We start from the raw sequence: 23,262 nt of genomic DNA, 5'->3' as shown, positions 1-23,262 counted from the left end.
ATCCTATATAGTTTTCTATATAGTGTTCCTAAAGATTATAAATGTCCGAAAAAAAAATATTAAATATATTTCATAATGAAAAATGTTTTTAGAAAGCAGAAAACTGTTGACGGAATAATTTGTACACTTTATTTGTAAAAATTAATTGATTACAAATATCTGTTTACGTTGTTGTGCTTTTTTAAGTATGAATTGTGTTACAATAATCATTTGAAAAATTGTTATTTATAATTGTCATTTTATTAATAACAATTTTCTTATATATTTTTATATTAATCTATTAATTTTAACTTATATATTTTTTTATTCCAATTTCATACAAAAATTTTAAAATAATCGACAGACAAATATCTTTCCAATAAAGTTTTTATAAAAGTTTTAATATTCATATTAGAATAAACTTTATTTTATAAAATTTTTGTCTTTCAACCATCAAGGAAATATTTGTAATTATTTAGGAACGTAATTGATGTGTTAAAAGATAAGAAAATACTACTACGTTTGCGTATTTGTGACAGACATTATTTGTTATAGTCTTGCTTTGACGACAAAAACAATCGAAATTAATTTTAATAACTGTAATGTATTGCAATTATTTTATTTACCAATTTCTTGCAATCATTAATATTATACTATTTAGATATGATTTAATGTAACATTATTGTGTATTGGTGTTAAATTTTGCCAAATTTCACAGAAAAACACGATAACTATAATTTATTAAGCATTAATTTTGTATGACATTAAATTTTAATAAACAAAATTTATACTTTTCATTTAAAAATCGATAATCTATTATTTTTTCTTCAAAATTCCCAAAAAAAATATTTTGCAAAAGTATCTTGCTACTTCGTTATTTAAATAATCGATATTTTAAAGTAGCTCACTGAAATACTTACAGTTGATAAGGTAAATTACTTCTATACTTACACTTTTACTGGATAATAAATTTTGCAAATAAATAAATGAAACATAAATTTATTTATTTTTTTTATTGTGTTTAAAATATCTTTATTAAAATAAAATATTTTTTTTATTCATTTGCAAAATTAATTACTTTCTTTCAGATAGTTGCTGTTGCTATTAAAATTTGCAATTATCAAAAATTTAAATATACTAATTCGTAAAAGTTTAAAATAAGAATTAATTTTATTTTATTTAAATTAATTTTATTAGAGCAAAACTGCACTTGTTATGAATTTAATAAAATACGTAAGAATATCGATAAAGAAACCTTAACAGATTATTTCTATACCATTGGACAGTACATAGACAGTATAAGCTTTAGCAAGTAGTATCACTAATATACTTTTCTGTTAAATAATTCAGTATTACTAAGACACCCAGCTAAAACTCATTTTTTATTTATAAAACCTTCAACTTTATGGTAAGTCGAATATTTAAACTATCACCTATATAACAAAAATCATTATTTTTATTGTTAGTATGATACAAATTTAACGCCATTAAACTTGATTCAGCACCATGAAGTATGCTTCGTCATTCCAACATTTGCAAATTTTAATGTAAAAACAAAATAAAACGAATAAAATTTATTATTTTATCTTATTTTATTTGGAAATAAATTCTCAATAAATGAAAAACAATTAAAAACATTTGCATTTGTAAATGTTACAAATACAATTATTCTTGACGAACCTAACCTTAAATTTCAATTGAAATGCGTGAAATTATACACGCATAATAAAAGAGGGTCACGTAGAACCTACGCGCGACTAATGCGAAACTTTATCACCTTTTTTATGTTCATAACATTATTGAATGTTCATTTATTTATATGAGATGCACGAGGTTTATACCCAATTACATTTGAATGACAAATTATAGTTTTAAGATAAGTATTTAAACGATAGGTGTACATTAAAATGTCAATTTGAAATATTATAAATATATGATGATTAAAAAAAAATATATATATATCAGAAAAATACAAAATATAATAAATAAGAAAAAAAAATATGTAAAATAAAATCTATTTAAAATAATATAATAATCTATAATATCAAAATAATATGTAAAATAAAATCTATCTATAATAATATAATAATCTATAATATAAGAATAATATATAAAATAAAATTTATCTATATAATATGTAATAAAATCTTAGATAACATATCTAAAAATATATACATAGATATGTCATCGAAATAAGTTTCACATTAAAAAAAATCAAAATGTAATATTAAATAAATATTATAATTAATTTATATAAGATGTTTCGATTTTATATGATGTGTCATAGTTATCAAATAAAATCTTGAAATATATATACGATGACTTTCGTCTATTAACGTAGTTGAACGAATGATTGAAGACCGTAGTGATCCAGCATACTGATCGAGTAAAGATGTGCACTAGATAGACTCGTTAATTGATGAGACACGTCATCATTACTCTTCTCTCGATCTTCAAAATCTGTCACCTTCCTTTTGTTTCTCTTTCTCTCTCTCTCTCTCTCTCTCTCTCTTTCTCTCTTTCTCTATATAGAAGTGGAGCATGACCTCGACTGCTAAGCAGACTTTTACGCGTTTTGCGATACGGTCGCTCGCAACGAGAATTGTTTACTCGGAATGTTAAATATGTAAGTAAACTCAAACGACGTTGTATAAGTGCATCGGAACACAGACCACGAATAATTTACCGCATGTTTTTCGTTTTTTATTATATTATATAACATCATTTCTAATTATGAATAAACAAATAAAATGTCAAATTAATAACAACGTAACATAAACGTACGTATAAACATATGTTGTGTTTGTTTTTAATGAATGTATTTATGAATAATAAAAAATACCTCACATTATCAAGAAGAATTTTTGTATTCACATAAATATTTTCAATACGAAAACACCAAAGTAGCTTATCGCGTAAATGTATGTACATTGTTTAACAATGACGAGATAACAGATCTCCTTTACTGGTTTATCATTTGTTTTCGTTATTAGATATAAAACTTCATCTTTTTTATTTTTATTTCTCCAAATGTCAACGTACTTAAATAAATATTAGATATCTCTTTTTATCATAGATAAGGCGAACGATAATTTTAAGAAAAAAGTATGAGAGAGTATTATTGATGCGACCCATTATCAAACCTTATCGAATATTTAAAAACATAGAAAAAAAAAGTTCGTACGCTTGATAATTTCTTTGTAACTATAAAACTAGGAGCTACGAGAGAATGTTAAATAATACAGGTAGAAATACGTAGTCGGTTTTCTCTTTGTTTCAAACGCGAACAACATTTATATTGCGGTCGTTTAATTGCACTAGGAAAAAAATAAAAATAAAATAAAGAAAGAAAGAATAAAATACAAATAAGCCTTTAATTACTATCACTACTCGTTTTGTTATTATTTTTAGCATAGTAATTTTATACCGTATCTAATTACAATGATCTAATGATTCAGTTAATTATTTCCAATGAATGTTGTTTCGAATGAAACACTAAATATCTAAACCTTCCCAAAGCGAATTTCCAATTTGTTATCATTTCATTTATTGATATAACAAGAAGTGGACGAGCATTAATTAATAATTAATTACGTTTCATGGCAATCTCAAACCAAAACCACCATTTATTAATTTGTTAATTGTTGTTTTTTTTTTTACGTTAAGAAAGTTTCGTAATGGTGGCGTAAAGATTAACAAAAAAATACTTTAAACGAAATTATTTACAAATTAATTAACAAGCTTAGCACTTTAAACTTTCATGGTCTGTGTGTGTGTGTGTTATAGCGTTAATAGTTAAAATAAATATTACGAACAAACCAAAGTTCAATAATATTTCTTAAATTATACAAATTGAACGTTATTCATATTCGTAAAATAAATAAATTAATAAAAAATCAATTATTTGATTAAATATTAAAAGAAGAAATAAACTTGTGAAGAACTTCACAGAATCAATTAGAATTAATTGTTAGTATAATTGTTTTTTAAACAGTTAATAGAATTACAACTTGTTAGGAAAATCCATTACCATCGGGTCCAACTATTTTTCAATTATTCAACAACTAACCGAAGTTTTCTAATGAAAGGGTGTAAAAAGGGAGATAGGTTGGACAGTGGTAGTAGAAAGGACCCATCATTTCGTTTCCTAATACGAGTTTCGTGGCTTTTGTTTTCTCTTCTTGTTTAAAGGGTTACATAAATACATTAGCGTATAAACGAAAATTGAAACGTCTAATTGTCTCGACCACCCACCCACCATCTTTTTCGATTACTGAAGTAAGAAATTATTTTCTTTTTTTCTTCTTTTATTCAAGCCAATTTTTTTCAAGATCCTCTCGCTACTTCTTTCATCATTCACAAATGAAAGAGTAAACTTTCATTTTGGTAGACGATAAAAAATAAAAAGGGTAGAAGCTGACAACTTTTCGTTGTATCAAGAAAGCTGCTAGTAACATTTCACAATTACTTCGGATAGTACTCTCTTTTTTTTTTATTATTATTATTTTTTCTATCTTCTTCGTAGGAAATATACCAAAAGATCGTAAAGATTTCAACAAACCAGAAGGATGATCCTTCTTACTTACCTTGGCCCATATTTTAATGAACGAAAACTTCTTTTTATTTTTTTTTCGACGTTTCTATCGAAATCAAAAGTTTATCTGTGTTTCTCATTTATTTGTTTGTTCGTTTAATAATAAATTGAAAAATATAAAACGTAAGAAGCTTTTAACAAAAGCTTAATATAATTGCTAACATATTTACACGCAATGAAAATGGATACTGACACGCAAACTTTATTAATAACCTAATGTCATAATTAAAAAAAAAAAAAAAAAGAAAAAGAAACAAATTGAACGTATAATTTACGCTATCGTCGTTGTTTTAATAGATCGAGTTAATTAGTGAAAAAGAAAAAAAATGTCTAATGAAGCCTATATAAAAAGGATTTATCGCAACCACGGGGAATAAACCACAAAGTTTTGCGAAAGTTTAAAGAGCATCAAAGGGCCGCACAATTATGTCGTTAAATAAATAAAACATACATCTCCTAGAAAAATTGCGCATGGACGTGGACGACAAGGCGCGAACGCTTAGTTGACCTATTAATCCGATTGACCTCGCCATACCAGTACAATTATCGTGTATTTATCTTATTTTTCTTCTACGATGTTTTCTTGTCTTATATTATTCGACAATATACAAGAATTCTCATAGGAATATAAGCTTTCTCGTCAGCTTTCTATGAAATTGTCCGAACTTATTGTCATTACATTATTCTTGAGTGTTTTCCCATGGGATTCAGTAAAAAACCAAAAAAATATATTAAAAAAATAATAAGAGGAAAGAGGATTCATAGAGATTAGTAGATTCAAATTTATTTATTTTATCCTTGTATTATTTTTTTATTTGTATTTTTCTTCTTTTCAATGAAATCAATTTAAATAGAAAAAAGATAAATGAAAATAAAATGAGAATCGTATATATTTTAATGGTAAACTAGGAAATTCCATATTCGCCATAGATGATAGTAATAAAATTAACATAAGTATTTCCATAAATTAATGAAATGTGGTTTGCTTTAGCATAACTAATATTGACATATTAAAATCCAAATAGTTGGAGTCGAATATTTCGCCAAAATGCCCGTATTTCTTATTCATGAATTCATTGAACCACAGGGAGGAGGAGAAGGAGGAGTAGGTGGAGGTTAAGGTCTTGCGCGTTGGACGTGTTCCTCTTTTATTTTCTGGACTATTCGACCCGAGAGACACGATATAAGTATAGGTGAATGTAAGTTACTTCATAAATAATTTCAAATTATTTTAATACTACAAAAAATGGCAAACACCTTTTATACTTTTACAAAATAATATTATTTTTCTATTTTTTAGTTTATTTTATTCATTCGTAAGATGTGTCAAGGTTAAAAAAAAAAAAAAGAAGAATAGAGTAGGTTAGCAATTAGCGAAAAAAAATCGCACTCAACCTTTTTTTTTTGTTTTATCCCCTTTTTTACTCTGACCGATCGAAGAACAAACCCTTCACTCTCTCTCTTTTTGGACAGATGTTTAACCCTTCTATTTTCTTCCTCAGAGAACGACCCTTAACCGTCGCACTTGTATTTAGGGTCCGTCGAATATACCGTCTAACACATGTCTCATACACGAGTGCAATTTTAACGAAAAATAAAACCTAGGGGTTGTTGTCGAACCTATCGTCTAAAACGCTAATAACAACATCGATTTGCGACACACATTGTCTAAAGAACCTTCTTTTTTAATAATCTTTCGAAAGAAAATTCACGTCAACCTATTTCGAAATTTTATTTTTCATTTAACATAAACATTTTGATTTGATTTTATTTGATTTTATTTGATTTTATGAAAGCATAGATATTTCTTTTTCTATTTGTTATAAATCGTTTAATATTGTATCATTTAAAGTATCCCTTTTACAAGGGTTAAACTTATTTATCTACAAGACCTATCTTCTCAAGCTTATCTAATATTATCAAAGAGGATCGAATATTTTTTACTCCATAAAGTTAACAGCAAACAATTTCGATTTTCCTAAACTGTTCATCCATATATTTTATATTAACCATGCTCCTATTACTATGACTTAAGCAATCTGATTAAAACTATTAATCCAACTAATAAATTAATATTAAAAATAATAATTGGACGTTTTAAAATATCCAATAAAGCATTTACGAATAAATATTTAATAATAATAATAATAATAATAATAATAATAATAATAATAATAATAATAATAATAATAATAATAATCATAATAATAATAATAATAATAATAATAATAATAACAATAATAATAATGAAATAATCCTCGATAAAAATATGTATTTAAAATATTCATCGAAAAGAAAAGAGTGGAAGGGGGTTTAATGTATTTCTATAAAAATTGCTTTCCAAAGGAATGACTCGGTTCAATTTCGATCGACGAAATAAATGGAAAGAAGAAAAAGAAAAAGAAAAAGAAAAAGAAAAAGAAAAAGAAAAAGAAAAGAAAATAGAAGATAAAAAAAGGATAGATAGACAAGATCAGTTACGCTAGAGTAGAAGAAGAAAAGCTTGAAGAGTGGTTGAGTCGTGTGTTAGTGGTGGTGGTGGTGGTGGTGGTAGGAAAGAACGGAATGGAACGAGAGGATTAAGTTCACTCGTAATCCATCGGAACTATCCATCGGAGCTCACTTCGATACTTTGCTCTCTGCAGTTCGTCGTGGAATATCTGTCTGCCTCTTGGCCTTTCTTCCAACAATTCGTTCGAATCGCAGATGTCGGACACATGCGATGCCTCGAGGGAGCTCCGGTGACGGAAGATAACCATTCCACACATAAATGCTAACACACAGAGATAGAAAAAGCGAAAGAATGAATGAAAGAAAGAGAGAAAGAGAGAACAGAATCCTTCTGTGTTGTACATCGATATCTGCCATTCGAGCTCTTTTCACTATCTGTGGAAAAAGCTTTGGCTCTATTTTTCGAAAAGTTTTTTCCTCTTCCCTTTCTTTCTTTCTTTCTTTATTTCTATCTTTCTTCTCTTCTCTTTACACATCCGTGATTTTTCCCGCTTACTTCCCTTGTCTTTTGAATTTTCCCCTTTTTCTTTTCTCTTAACCATTATTTTCCTTTCTTTACTTTTTTTCTAGAAGCTTTTCGGATAAAAAATATATAATACATATATATATTTTAAAATACATACAATTTAAAAATAAAAAAAGAAACTTCAACCGTTTAGCGAATGCAATTAAAAACCGAGTACCGATTAAATGTCGATAAGTCCTTGTGAGTCACACGTGACTCATGTAATATATAGAACACGTGTCATCGAATGCTTCTTTCACGCGAGTCTAAAACCAAACTGTACACATTAGCGAATCGCGAATGAATTGCGACAGAATGTTTTTTATTTCTTTTTTTATCCTTTATTATTTTTACCAACGATTACGAAACCCAACAGCTTTTCCATTGACATCCTACGTAAACGAGGATCACAATGAGCGATATCAATTTTTCCATTTCAATCGATTGTACAACCAACTCGTTCGATAATACCCACCTTGAGAAAGAAAATACTAATACGTACGATAATCTCCCCTATATTTTGAAAAAGAAAGAGAGAGAGATAGACAGAGATAGGAAATACAAATATAAAATCAATCTAACTCAGCTAAGAAGAAAAACGTAGTAAAACTCATCTTACTAGATTACTTAAAAAAAAAAAATACTCGTGTCCAACATCAATGAGAAAATCGAAATTCGTATAACGTGTTTCTGTGTGTGTATGTGTGTGTACAGATAAAGAAACCGTTCGTTCCCTTGTCCCCTTAGCGTGTTTCAAACCAACCGGACGTTAGGCGTATACCGCTTTAGGGTCCCGCTTTAGGGTGGCCCTTAGAGGGCCCCGTTTGAACACGTGTGCGCATAGTAGATATAGCCTAGTTGGGGAAGTAGGATGAAGGGAAAGATTCGTGAAGGGAGAAAGAAAGAAAGAAAGAAAGAGAAAAGGTATACAGATGACAGATGCCAAAAGCATCGTTGACGTTGGCAGTGCTGGTTCAAAAAAATAAAAATACGCACGATCGACGAGCCTAGAAACTCTCGTATTATATCGTCTGCGCGCCAGGATTTCAACGACGATTGCTGCTGCTGCTCTACGTGAGACACGCGGTGAACAGAGAGAGAGAGAGAGAAAGAGAGAGAAAGAGAGAGAGAGAGAGCAAGAGAGAGAGAGAGTTCAGTCGTTTCGTGGCTGCCGAGTTGACCGGGCGTGTCGTACTGAAGTTCTCTTCTTCAACAATCTTTTCGCGCCGGTTTTTTTTCGTGATTTCACCCTTTATTTCAACCCTTCTTATTAATTGATTCTTTATTTATCGTCTATCAATTTTTACCTTGTCTACAAATTTTCTTCCAAACTTTCTAATCGAAAATTATCGGAAGAATCATGGATTGTACGACGTTCGCGAAAATTCTCTCGTTCCTAACGCTGATACGTAAGTTTGTTTTTTCCAAATTTGGAAATTTTATTACAAAGAAAAAGAGGCCCATCTCTATCTCAAAAATCGATTTTGATTTTTCTTTTAATTCTTTTCTTTCTATTTAATATATCTCTATTGATATTATTAATTTGAATTTTAGTTTGAATTTTTGAAGATATATGATTATAAAAAGTGCGTGCGTGCGTGTGTTTGATCGATTTAGATCCATGAAAAGAAATGTCATCGGTTTATTTGAAACTTAATAACTTCGCGTGTTTACGAGCAATTTCTATTTGTTACTTGAGTGTAATTTTAAAAATTGTTTCGTTACATTGAACTATTATACGATGATAAAAAGATATTGTTATATATTTAACTATTACTTAGGAAAAAATTATTGATTAGTATAATGCTTAAACATTTTTCGAAATTTCTTGTTTGATCATAAAATCTAATGGAAAATGGATTGCATTAAAATCTAATATTATTAATATTTAACTATCGAATTATTTGAAAATCCATAACAGTTTTGGATTTACATTTTACGTAAGTAAAATGGTACAACTATACGATACGATAGTATACGATATGACGAGGCTTCCCTGTCGTGTTTGTTCGTTAAATATTTATTTAATATGCGTTAGAACGGATACGGGGAAACAAGGAGGGAGAAGGGGAGATATATTCGGCGTACGTGCTTTCAACGTATTACAGCTTCCACTTCGCGATTACTATGCGAAAGAGGATGGTGCAATAAACGACGATACCGTCATCAAAATCACACAGAGGGTAGATTTTCATCTTACAAGAAAGAAAAAAAATCTTATTGAACGATTTCCGTTAAAAAAAAAAAACGACAAAGACGTGTAGACGATAACGACATAACACGATCATATTTTTTATAACTATCTTAAAACGTATGGGGAAAACGTCGAACAGGAATTTTTTTTTTTTTTTTTTACTACTGAAATCACATTTTAACAAGCACACGACGGTTTTAACGATTCGTAAAAGCCTTCGGTAAATTTATTTTTCACGAACGATAAAAATCTTCTAACCGTGTTCTACCTATTTCCTATAAACTTCTTTTTTTCTTTCCTTATTCCAATTTTTCTCTTTTTGTTTTCTTTTAACCTCGTTTCGTTTTTCCTTTTTCTCATGCTTATCCCCCGAAGATTCGAAAAAATCTCAACGTCGAGGTGAAATACGAAGGAGTCGTTTAAATTTGATCTTGTGGAAAATTTCTTAATCCACCCACCTTCCAACCTACCTATCTACCTATCTACCTACCTACCTAACTTTACGTTTTTCGATGGCAAAAAAACATAAAAGATAAATGAAAATGTTCAAAGGTATATATTATACTATAACAAGTTGTTCATCGTGACCTTTTGAACTCTCAACTAGGTACATGTATAAAATATAATGTAATATACATATACATTACGTGTTATAAATGCTAGTCACATGAAACGTAGGGCATCGTGAAATTACTTACAAGTTTGATCTACGGCGGTTAAGTTCAAGGCAACAAAGGATTCGCACAATGGCTCCGTTCGAACTGATCGGAAAACTTTGAACTATATGTACTACGAGTTACAAGTTACTTAAAAAAGAGGGCTGGTTTACTTTTAAAACGATTACAAACTTTCTAGAAGTAAAAAAGAACGATTTTTCACTTTGACGTTAAAACAAAATAAAAATAAAAAGAACAAAAAAACAATTTCTTTATATTATATACGTGTAAGAAATAAAACTTGCTTATGATATCGCGATTCGTTTTTTCTTTTTTTACGTAAAAATAGATTAGCAATGTGTCCGTGGTCGCTTAAAAGCGTTAAAGTTACATGCCTTGCAAAAATAGTACGAAAATAAACTGTTTTTAACGTTCCTTTGCTGGTTCTACGTACAGGCACTCAAAATTCTAAGAAAAAGCGAAATTACTCGAGGGAAAAAAAGGAAAGAAAGAAAAAAACATAAATTTTACTTTGAATTAAAATTTCAAGTTATTTCGCTAGATGTAAAATGAAAAAAAAAAAATACTCTAATGCAAATTTCTCGTTATATTGTGGCAAGTCTATTTATATTCTAATCAGAGATATTAAATCTCTAATAATAGTTGTCATCTCGTAAAAAAAAGGGAAAAAAGGGAACAATAATTCGTAAGGAAAATTCGATCAACTGAAAATTCTAAGAAATATAACGACCGTTCGATTACGTGATTGCTCGCGTTGACGTTTTAATATATATATATATATATATATATATACTTGCTAATGCTCTAATGCATTTCATTTACCTATTTTTGTCGCGGCTCGCCTATCTATCGATTTTATTTCTTTCTTAGAAACGAAACGATCTCTCTCATTAAAAAGAATTCCTCAGATAAAAGCTTTTCAGGATTATTAATACTAAATCGTATCTTAAACCTTCGTTTATTTCAAGTTTATCGTAAATGAAAATATGATAAGCCGTAAAATTTATCACAACAACACGTTTGTTTATGTTCTTATCACTTATTTAAGAATAATTCAACTCACGAAGATTTTCCGATTGTTTTACGAAGGATCTCGATGTGGTGATCATTTTCCAAATAACGTGTTGTGTATGCATAATCGATGTTAAATAAATTACACGATAGTACGTACTGCAAAATGACAATTTTGAGAATATCGATTTGATGAGTAATAATCGATCGATATCGACAATAGTGTTTTAATCGAAGCTTTATAAACTTTTATTCGAAAAAATTACAATAACGATTGGTAAAACTTGCGGACATTATTGAAATTCACTCGTTCGTTTCGTTCGTTCGTTCGTTCGTTCGTTTGCATTAGAGTTTTCAATGTAGTTCAAAGTTTGAAATGAAAGGTATTAAAAAATCGATAAGTCGCCTCCGCTCCGCCACTGCTCAGTATACATTTACTTTTTCGCACATATTTTTTTTCTATTTTTTTTTTTTTTTTTTTCAAGAGATAGTGTCGGTGATGCCTAAATGTAGGTCGGGCCTTGTTCTTCCTCGTGAAACTAAAAAAAAAAAAAAAAAATAGGAAAGAGAGAGTGGGAGGAAAAAATAAGACCAAGAAGACAAACACCGTGAACGTTAACGAGAGTAACCTGGCTACTCTAATTAAGAAACAAACGCTATCTCGCGAATAGTCGTTAATCCTATTACCACCAATGGTATGTGTGTGTGTACCCATCAGAATTAAGTAATTAAATTCGAAGGAGAAATGATAGTGCGTGACTATTATCTAGATATTACATCAACTTTTACCTTGGTAATTTCGAATATTAAGAGTAGATGAAATGCGTTAACGAAATTACGATCTTTTTATTTTTATTTCTTTTTTTTGACCGCATGTGTGTAACACGCATACTATAGATCCTACGTGTGTGCGAGAGAGAATAACGTTCGTTTCGTAGTATTATTATTTTTCGTTACGATTCAAGGGGGGAAAACATTGACACGAATAATCGATCAATTGGAAATCAAGCATAAAAGGTACACACCAATTTCGAAATGATAATTTCTCACGGTTTGTTAACTCTTCTCTCTCTCTCTCTCTCGATCGAATTATCTATAAAACGCATGACGCATATATACGCCGGCTGTGTTCAAACGATTTCCTCCTTATTATACTCCTATTTATACTCTACAACGGTACAATATCTATTTCATTTGTTTGTTCACTTTATTTAATCGTAAGTCCAACCTGAAGGAGTTTTGGGTTAGAGTCCATACTGATTTTAACCTCTTATCTCGCATAAACGTATAAACTGAATCACCGTCTTATTATTCATTAGGGAATATCACTTGACAAAACATTTCTGAGCAATATTTAAACGAGTGAATATAAAAAAATTAAATAAGAAAAAAATAAACAAAATGAAACATACGTAAAGTACATAATTCCGGTCATCGCTTAAAATGATAGCGGAATATTTTTTCACTTCGTTTTCTTCTTTATCTTTTTTTAATTGTATCAAGTGTGTTGGAACTTGCATTGAAGTTTGTCTCTACGCATTAAATTACACCTACCAAGATAATTACAATCAACCTTGTGAAAATGTATATATATGTTAATGTTACAAACTTCATTTCTTCTTCATCGTTTAATTCTCCAAGGGAAGAAGAAAGCAGGATACATAAGAAAGTGTTATTATTGTTCTCGTAAGTCGACAATCCTACATGGAGAAAGTCACGTTCCTATTGGGATTGCGCGATTCGGATCGTATTATGGGAATAATAATAATTATTATTATTCGTATATTCGAAACATTGTAAGTCGATATCGGTGTGACACCATTTAATTTGTGGTCTGAAATTGAACAGATTTTTTTTATAAATGAATATTAAAATCCATTCGAGATTGTAATTTATATCTCCTTGAACAAAGTTGTATGTTTATGTATATATATATAAATTTCTGAACAACGAGTGGTATATCGTCAACCGGTTGTGTCAAACTTGAATGATCTATCAGTCGGTAGCATTCTTACGTGACAGAAATTCATTATTTTCTTTCGAGCATTAGAATTCATGGTACCTTGTTTAGACCTCGACTATTTTATATTCTTTCACTGGCCATTCTCTTTATAAAGATTATTATGCTCTTCATTCTCCTTACGCTTGTCAAGTTCAAACAGAGATTGATGCTCCGTGAATAACGTCGAGTTATTACACGAAAAAATAATCTACAAATTCTCGGCAAATATTAGGCATAAGAATTCATTTTTGTTTCTTAATACTCAATTTTATTGCATCACAAAATCATCTCATATGTTTTTGTATGTCAAGAAATTCAACAGTTTGACTGTGAATTTCTAATTATTTTGTAAATAAATCATATATATTTGTTTTCAAATGTATCAAATTAATTGTTACCTTTAATACTCGTACAGAATGAAGAATAATAGTAAAAAAAAAAAAAAAAAAAAATTAAAGGCGTGGTATGATATGATTGCAAAATTAAAAATGAATGAAAAATCATTTTCTAAGGAATTTTAATTTATCGTCTATACATCTATAATATTAAACTTCCTCTTTTGCGACATAATGTAAATTGCATGATGCAGCGTCGTCTCATTGTACGGAACGGAAATATCGTCCGTAAATATCTCAAACGTCGACAAGTTTAGTCGACAATTCACAGACGGGTCCGACACCTCGTATATACTATGTATATAAATACATATACTTTTAAGTACTAACACACATATACATAGCGATCATTATCCGCTCGGTACGTTGTACACAAATCGATTAACACATTTATCATTTATCTTATTTCTATCTACATCATATCTTTCGATTTACAATGTTTTAAGAAATGCCAGTTTACAAGCAACGTTCACAAAATTGCAACTATTCGTTAAACAATGTTTCTCATTAATCCTTCACGTTAAATCATTTCGAGTACGGATTTTTGTAAAGACGAGTAAAAAAAAATCATTTCTGGATCTAACTTTTATTACACGCTTCACTGTAATCATCGTTAATGGCTACGTTCTTATGCATAGATCGTAGCTCGCTTTCCTTTCGAGTGGCAAGCGAATCGGTTGAATTGAATATTCATGCGAGAGTGCAATACCTTGCTTCTTCTTCTTCTTCTTCTTCTTCTTTGATAAGATCCTAGTCGAGTAGTCGAATTAAATTCTTCATGCGAGAATATTTAAAAAAAAAAAAAAAAATAAGTAGAACCAAACTAACCCTCCCCCCTCCCCCAAAAAAAGTCAAAATCAAACACGAAACTTTTACGATTTACATCAAAAGATTTCAAATCTCACGAGATAAAGTTGGTATTACATAGAAGCAAACCAAAATCTAATTTGAAAGATTATTTATGTAAGATATACTTGTTAGATAATTCCTATTTGTAATCATGTTGAAACATACAAACGATTTAGAATGAAACTTTTCACGATCAAAGAAATTCCTTATCAGCATTGGCCTCGAGCAAACGTGCTAAAGAAGGGAATGGTATTGGACAAGAACCCTTTACTAATATAATCTACATATTCGCATCGAGCTTTCAAAGTTTATCGAACAAACATCAAAGAAGGGTGGGAAAGGAGGTAGAGTAGGGTAAGACGTTAAGTTCTCATAATGTAAGATGATGCATTTCGAATCAACGCAAGCCGATTTCCTTGCTATTCCTATTTCTATTGAAGTACCTCTGAAAGGGAACCTGTTCATCGACCAATACGAATTTTGAATGTCTTTACAGTGTTCTACTTAGCAAGTATTACTCATTTCTAACCGGTACTATGGTAAATTAGAAAAGTTTCGTTTCAAATTCATTCGTTCGTTCATTTTAATTTGTTTGCCTTATTCATTCAATGAAGCAAACCAATTTGAAAATTCTCGTAATTATTATTCTACAAAGAGCATACAACTTTTACCGTTAAGGTTTTCAACTTAAGATTTCACTCATCGTGACAAATCACCGATTGTTTTAACAATTAGAAAAGAAACTAATTTTTTGTTCTAAGTTTTCTTCTTTCTTCTTTGTCTATCATCTATCTGAGTGTTAAAACTCAATGGTATCTTGTTGTAACATTCGCACGGATCGTAGAATGGTGAACAGCACGAGAAATCGAGCGATAGGAAAAAAAATCTGTGGAGGGACCGGTCTCTGAACTCCCCCTTTCTCTTTCTGCTTCTTCACCATACCCCTCTTTCTCTCACGTTTTCCATCGCGAAATAGACCAGACCGGTCGTTGCTCACTCAGAGAGAATACTGTGCGTGACCGCTGGACCGGAAATGGGTCACTCGTGGCCATTGTGGCGGGAACGCGTTTCATACCGATCTATTCACAAGGGGAAAGAGGGAATTCGAATGACTACCATTTCAAGGGGGTTAGAATCCTTCGGCATGATCGACCAGAAAAAGAACCTAATAGTATTCCCATTAATGAAGATTCTTTTATTTATTGGAATTGTTAAAGAAGTAAATTCCAGATAAAATGGTCTCTTGATTCTTTCTTTGTAGGATTTTGAATATATATTTGAGTTTAAGAGAACACAGGGTGTATTCTATTGTTATTAAAAAAAAAAAAAAAAAAAAAAAAAAAATAGGAGAATCATCCTACAAGCTTTTTATTCGTGTAAAGGGAATATATGTATGATATGCGCTTTTAAGAAGAATCTTGACGTTTTACGCGATCTTCCAATACGGCAAAGTTACTTCTACTTGGAAAAATTCTTTTCTGCTTGTATACGATAAAGTCGAGAGGAGAATAGTTCAGGGTTGGAGTTGGAGTTGAAGTTAGGGCTGGGTTGGGTTGGCTTTGGAGAGACTAGGTCGAGAAACTACAGCTGACTGAAATTTGCTAGGCTGAGCCGATACGATAGAATGTGCATCGGATATCGACGAATGGTTGTGAATATCGATAATCGTTACTTAAAGGGTGCCAAAAAGGGTTGGATAGAACGGGGGTTGACTTTCTTAGAGTAGATTCCAGAATCTCTCTCTTGAGGGGATTCCATTCCCATGCATTGGTAAAATCGATCTATGGGAAAATAACCCATGATACTTGATGGTTATTGATAAAGCTTTTAAAACGATTTACCTAATATTTCGATTTTCATTAATTTCTTCGTTATTGAAGTATACAATTTTTAATAACTATTGAAATTTGCATTGGGTAAAAAATAATTTTCTTAAAATTTAAAGAACGTTGTTTGTTCTCATTCATACGTTTTCATTTTTAAGTTAGTTCCGTGGGAAAAAATTCGTAAGTTTCGAATCAGTTGGACGATTTTACGAGTACAACTTTAGAAAATTTGTTAGATTTTTTTTTATATCGCTTAATGTTATTCAAAAGCTTCGTTTTATGCTTTCTCTAAAGATATTTAATACACGACCTTTCTATCTCTCTCTTCTTATCTTTTTTATATTTTTGAAAAAATATTTTACATTAAATAAAAATTCATGAATTATAATGCAAAAGTAAGTTTTTCTTTCTTCTGGAATGTGTCAGAAAAAAAGAAATAAAAAATAATAAAATACTTGAGGGAAAACCATTAGGGCGGTCGGAAAATTCGGATAGAAAAAAAATGACTTTAGTTTCGTACAAATCGGGAACTGGAACGAGAATTATAATAATTACTTTTCTCGAGTACGTCACGAGCAGTGGGGTAATATACTCTTCTGAGAAACAATACCGATGAGAAAGATCATACAATACGAGAACCAGACAGAGAGAGAGAAAGATAAAAAAAAGAGATGTAAATACATGGATTATGTATATACATCATGCAAATGAAAAGCAGGTCGACAGTTCCAAAAACGTACGCTGTTACTTTCCGACTGATTCGTTATGGTTTTCTACATAAATCAAGTTCAAGTTCAAATGTCACAAAAAGATATAAACGAGTGATTTATATCGTTTGATTAAAAACTATGCTTACCACCCCAAAAAAAGGGATGATTCTTCGTTTTGAATCAAATACTCGTTTGAAAACATTGTTCATCTCGATTACTGACTATAATAGGACAAAAAAATCATTTTACAAAGACCATATAAAGCGACATCGATATTATCCTCTCGAATGTGAATGTAAAATATATAAAAAAAAAAAAAAAATAGGACAAAAATGGAAAGAAGTAAGAAAAGAAGGAAGGAAGGAAAATAATTGAAGAGAGTAACGAGTTGGTAAGGATGATAACGAACAACCGTGATTATCGATCGAGTTCTCTCTCGGACACAATGAGAGAAAGAGAGAGAGAGGGTGAGAGAGAGAGGGTGAGAGAGAGAGGGTGAGAGAAGTTCTCCCAATGTGGTGGTAGCCGAGTTACGAGCGAGATATTCTCTTCTATACCCGAAGTCCTCCCGAGTTTCGTGCCGTGAGGAATTCTCGGTCTGTTCAATTATGGAACGGTTCTGTCGAATATTGGGTCAAAGGTCGAGGGGTCTCGAGAATACTAATGCGGAAGGTCAAGTCTCGCGCGAGTGAGGTCATAGCGCGACAATCATCGTAGTTAAGATGAAGATGTTCACCCCCACACTATAAATAATAATAATAATACATGAGAGTATAAGATTAATAAGGTAAACGCAAGACTATTATTTTACTTTCATGTTTTTTTTTTTTTTTTACAGAATTTGTCATGTGCGACGGAATAGCACCAGACCCGAAAACCTTCTTTCAAGGGATCAAAGGTAATCTGACCAACATCGTCTGGGCTCATGCAGTCAACAGCAAAGAAAACCTTACCAAGGCACTGACCGCAAGTAAGTTTCTTTTACATTATAGAAAAATGTCATATATTATTTAAAATCGATTTGCAAAAATATCGAGACAGAAATGGAACAAACTACTAACACCACGAACCACCACCACCAACAACAACAACAACAACATGAGTACCTTATGACGACGAACGATCGTTTTCATCTTTGTCGTACCTTTTTATTTCCGTGCAGCTTAAAAAAAAAAAAAAAGAGAGAGAGAAGAAGTTTTTGAAGGACGTATATCAAAGACGACGATCGATTTATTGGCTTGTCGATATGCTGCTTCTTCTCTAACGGTGTACAAGTTAATCGAGCTCGAAGTAATTGCCGTGTTATATGACGGTAAATCTTTGTTTACCGTAGTCCACTTTCTTAAACCTTTTTATAAACTCGACTGTTAACGCATTCGCGTCAAGGGTACTCATTGTTCTTTTATTTCTATAACCAAGAATTAACGCCATGATTATGATGATGACGACAATATGAGATTTAAAGAGTGAAAGAATTAACAAAATATTTTTGGGTGTTCATCTTCAAACCAAACGCCATTTATTTTATTTTCGTTGACAGCACAATGCTGGGTCCAGTCCACCATGTTCATTTATAAAATATCTCGTAGAGAAAATTCGATAAAATTAATTTCACACGTGTAAACAAATATCAACGTGCTAATGTTTTTCAATCAAATGAATTCTTTAGTAACTCATCCTATTCGAATTTAATTAACCTTTTTTTTCGGTCTGTCGAGTTTGCGAAATAATGTTCTCACCATATCCCATGAAGACATAACTTATTGTTGACAACTCGATCGTACGGAACGTTCACGATACTCCGATAACGGGTTATTTCTATCTGACAGTAGTACATTTTTCGACATTTTATAAACACCGTTCTTCCCATCTGTCAATAAATGTTCCATTCATATGTTGTAGAAAAAGTAAAAATATCTAAAAACCCGTACGGATACACAGGTAGAAATAACATTGAATTAAAACCTTGATCGAAAGAAGATGCATTGAAATTTTTGACCTTGGGATACTACGAGGAAGTAATTTTAAAGTAGACAATGGAACCTCGAAGATGTAGAGAGTGAATAAGAGAGAAGGGTTAGGGCGTTTCCCTTCTTTTTTTTTTTCTCTTTTTTGCTTCCTCTCTTTTAAAGACGACTTAAAAGTCTCATTTAACAATGCGAAAAAAAGAAAGAGAGAAAAAGAAAGTCGCGAATGTCGTCGTGTAGAGAGACTCACAGCCTCTTTAGGTGTGATCGATATTCGTTACACGTGTGCGCGTTTTCCGTTTCCATCTTGCTTCTACTACTTCCGCCTTTACATTTACGAGTATATATATATATATATATTTCTTCCTTTTCACTAAGTTTCTACGAATAGTCGTCGTAGTTTATATGTATTTTGCACACGCTAAACGTAGGTACTTTTTTAAAGAAAACATCATGATGCTCGAGGCCGACGTGGTATTAGGCTACCTGACGACCAATTCAACAAATACCAATATAACAAACAGCATACCGATAATGGCACATCCACCGGAAACGGAAAGTGATCTATCTCTGGAAGAATTTCTAATGGTTGTTCTTAATGATGGTAGCAAGGGTATAAAATTAGATTTCAAGAGTATCGAAGCATTCGATGGCAGCAAGTCAATCCTTGCTAATAAGCGAAAAGAGGTATGTATCAAGTTATAGAATATTACAATAGAAATCATAATGCGATACGATTTAAATATTTATTTATACTCGTGTGAAATATCGACTATTTCAAGGTAAAGCTTGATTATGAATGTGTTTTTGAATTGACATAACGTATATCTATTACTGTTCAAAATGACAAACATTTTACGTATAGATACAGGTCATATCGATCCCCGAGACTCTTTGCTTATTTTTTTATTCCTTCCTATATACATATACTATCTATATAACTATATAAAGGTATACATATGTATGTATATATGTATACATTTACGTAGGTTACAAATGGCATGGTTTATGAAGTATGTAGAGATTTGTTGAGAAAAACTTGATAGAGAACAAAGGACATAGATTGTTAAATAGTCATTTTCTCTTTTTATTGTCTTTCAGTTTACCGTTCCTTTGTTCTTAAATGCCGACATTCTACCTGGACCAGTCGATGCCAAAACACTTCCGGTCAATTCTACTTTATTCTTGGAAAGTGCAATGAAAACTTTCCCAGAAAGTGTCTTATCCGTTGGTTGGACGACCAGGTAAATTGATACATGTTTTTTTTACTGGTTACTATTGATTCGATTATCATCAATTACAAAAAATTATAAATGTTTTTTTTCGAGTGATATTGCAGGATTATTTTTCTTTCTCTTTTAATTCTATTTTCTGATGTTGCTAAAATGGAAAAGAAAATATAAGGATAGTTGGTTCACGAGTGTAAATGAGTTTATGTTCACCTTCACCTTTACCTCTATTCTTATTCACCAACGTAAAATATGAGAATATGAATAAAAGAGAAAGAGAAAAAGAAAAAGTTAACATTAATCTAAAAGGGAACACAATCAAAAGATAGCCCAGAGAGGAGAAGAGAGATTTTAACTGTCTTTAGAATTGCAATGAAATGAATGTGTACCGTACGAATAAAAGCGTACAGGTTTAGATCAAAATGGTGTCACCCAATGAAAGATATTTTGTTAAAAAGGAACAGAATTGATTTCAATATAAGAAAGAACGTTTTATTCTAAAGATTCACCAAAAAAAAATAAATAAAATAAAAGAAAACAAAAATATTTTATTTATATCATTTCTTTTTTTATTTTCAGATACGGGTCAGAGCCCAACATAACCGAAGGCCAGTATACGGAGGAACATATACAGAATATGGTAGAAACCTTAACAAAGAACAAAGTTACTCAGTCGGTAACTTATCCAGTGAGAGCTGGTTTAGCTGCAGGTGACATCAACGTCATGAAAACTTTGATAGATCGCAGCTCAAGTTTTGGCAATGCAACTTTGACCATTTGGTCCAGTCAAGGAGATAATGTCGATACGAATAAATTATCTGAATTGATAAAAACAATTGGCATTGATAAAGTATACGTCGACGTTCCCCAAGATGTTTGGATGAAGCTCGACTTGTCCAATGGTTCTTCGACCTTTAACACAGCTATGATGACCGTAATGACGCTTATTTCGTTTCTCTTCGCCAGGATGCTGTGAAGCGATTTATGAGACGATCAATCGAGATTCTTAGAAAGAATACAATTTTACAATAAGCGAGTATCTTCGTCCATTCTGAACTAATTCAAAAAAAAAAAAAAAAAGAATTGAATGCTTTAGATCTCGCTAACTTCGCTTTCCGTCGATCAATTTTACGAGACGATCGTTCATCGAAGTAATATCACACTTCAATATTCTCATTTTTTTTTTTTTTTTTTTTTTACACGAGATCTCTCAACAAATTTCTCGGTCTCGTATATTACTCTTCTTCATCGTCATTTACTTCTTTATTTTTATTTTTATGTACGCCTCTCCAACAAAAAAAAGAAAAAGGAAATATACTTACGAATGATTTTCTTCGAAAATCTTTGCGAATATATGTCGTAAATCAATTTAACAAAATGAGATCAATCACTTAAAACACATAAACGCACGAACACATATACAAACTCTGACACACATACGTAAACAATTCCTTTCGCTTATAAATATTAATAATAATCGATTAGTAGGGATAACAATTCACTCTTATAGGATTAGATGCACAATTTTATCGCGAATACCGTTTTATACATTTAACAAAAAAAAAAAGAAAAAAACAAACAAATTCATTTTTGAATCGATTATTAAAATTATCGTCGTAAAGAGTTTAATAAAAAAAAAAAAATTATTGCATGCCTAAATTATCTTCTGATATTATATCGGAAACGATTTAAATGCTGTTAGTAACAAAAATTGTAATTTCAATTTCAAATTAAACAAGAATTGTTGTAATCTTATTTTTTATTACGCCGATCGTGAAAATAACCGTGCTTTGACTTTAGATAATTTCATTTTTTCAATGTAACACATCGTGTAAACAATATTAAGAACGTTTATCATAAGAATAAAAAACAAAAAAAATTAACATTGCCTATTATCATGTTCGTTTATTAAACGTATCATAATTTTTTCTCGCAAGATTACGCTAATAGTAAGATAAGAAATTATACTTCTTTATAGTAAATAGAAATAATTTGGATTTATTTTTAATATTGAGCTGATAATTTAAATGAAAGATTGTTCAATTTTTCATTTAAGTTATTGTAAAAGCTCAAATTTTGTTCTTTGATCAATTGATCTTAAAAAATCTTTGATATTCTGTAACTATAATAAAAACATATCTCTTCAAATTCAATGTCCTAGGTGCAAAATAAAAAAAAAGACACATACACACACTGGTATTAGGAATTTATGTAAACTAAATATATCTAACAATAAGCCAAAGGATATAATAATATTTAAATGTATAAATACGGTGCCAGAGCACTGCGTTTGTTAACGAAACAATAAAATCATTTACAATCCTAAGAATACAAATTCTATTCTATTCCTAATTCGAATGTAAGCTTACCACAACCTATTATTATTCATCGTGGGTGGTTAGTTTGTAATCCTATTGATCAATGTATCCCCAGGGGTACGTCTAGTCGTGTCCTTGAATATGCACAAGAGTTTTTAAATCCCAACTTGGTATACCTGCTCTAATCGTGTTTTCAAAATTTCTATATATGCGCTATAAATAGGATTACAACTATTATTTACTATGAAAAATAGAAATATATTGTCAAAGTTTCTTTATATTTCACAACGTGTTCTCAAATAACATACAATTCACTATTATACAAAATAATAAATATAACATAATATAATAATATTTATATATTTATTTATATTATATATTATATTAGTTATTATATATAATAATATTAATAATATAATATATATAATATATATTATTAAATTATATATATATAATATATAAAATTTTCTAAAGATAAAATATATTTTAATTTGT

General features: G+C 30.4%; 1 protein-coding gene across 2 annotated transcripts; it reads left to right on the top strand.

The window, feature by feature from the left end:
* Nucleotides 1-1,255: 1,255 nt before the first annotated feature.
* On the top strand, nucleotides 1,256-22,784 carry LOC107064868 (protein FAM151B). Of its 2 annotated transcripts, none has more exons than XM_015318018.2 (5): nucleotides 1,256-1,387; nucleotides 18,092-18,223; nucleotides 19,666-19,907; nucleotides 20,322-20,464; nucleotides 21,029-22,784. In XM_015318018.2, exons 2-5 carry the CDS (start codon nucleotides 18,100-18,102, stop codon nucleotides 21,423-21,425), a joined length of 906 nt encoding a protein of 301 aa, XP_015173504.2. In that variant the 5' UTR covers nucleotides 1,256-1,387; nucleotides 18,092-18,099; the 3' UTR covers nucleotides 21,426-22,784. The 2 variants fall into 2 exon arrangements, with proteins under 2 accessions (XP_015173504.2, XP_015173503.2); XM_015318017.2 differs by lacking the exon at nucleotides 1,256-1,387 and adding an exon at nucleotides 8,739-8,998.
* Nucleotides 22,785-23,262: the final 478 nt, after the last annotated feature.

This window comes from Polistes dominula, unplaced genomic scaffold, assembly GCF_049000335.1.
Source record: "Polistes dominula isolate Pdom_NZ unplaced genomic scaffold, Pdom_raw_medaka contig_16, whole genome shotgun sequence".
NCBI lineage: Eukaryota > Metazoa > Arthropoda > Insecta > Hymenoptera > Vespidae > Polistes > Polistes dominula.
Note: the sequence above shows the minus strand (reverse complement) of the source record. Positions and strands in the feature narration are given on the sequence as shown.

Coding starts and splice junctions, on each gene's coding strand:
- LOC107064868 (XM_015318017.2), top strand. CDS start 8,950: ATGGATTGTACGACGTTCGCGAAAATTCTCTCGTTCCTAACGCTGATA. Junction 18,224..19,665: donor TACCAAGGCACTGACCGCAA/GTAAGTTTCTTT, acceptor ACTTTTTTAAAG/AAAACATCATGATGCTCGAG. Junction 20,465..21,028: donor TCCGTTGGTTGGACGACCAG/GTAAATTGATAC, acceptor TTTTATTTTCAG/ATACGGGTCAGAGCCCAACA.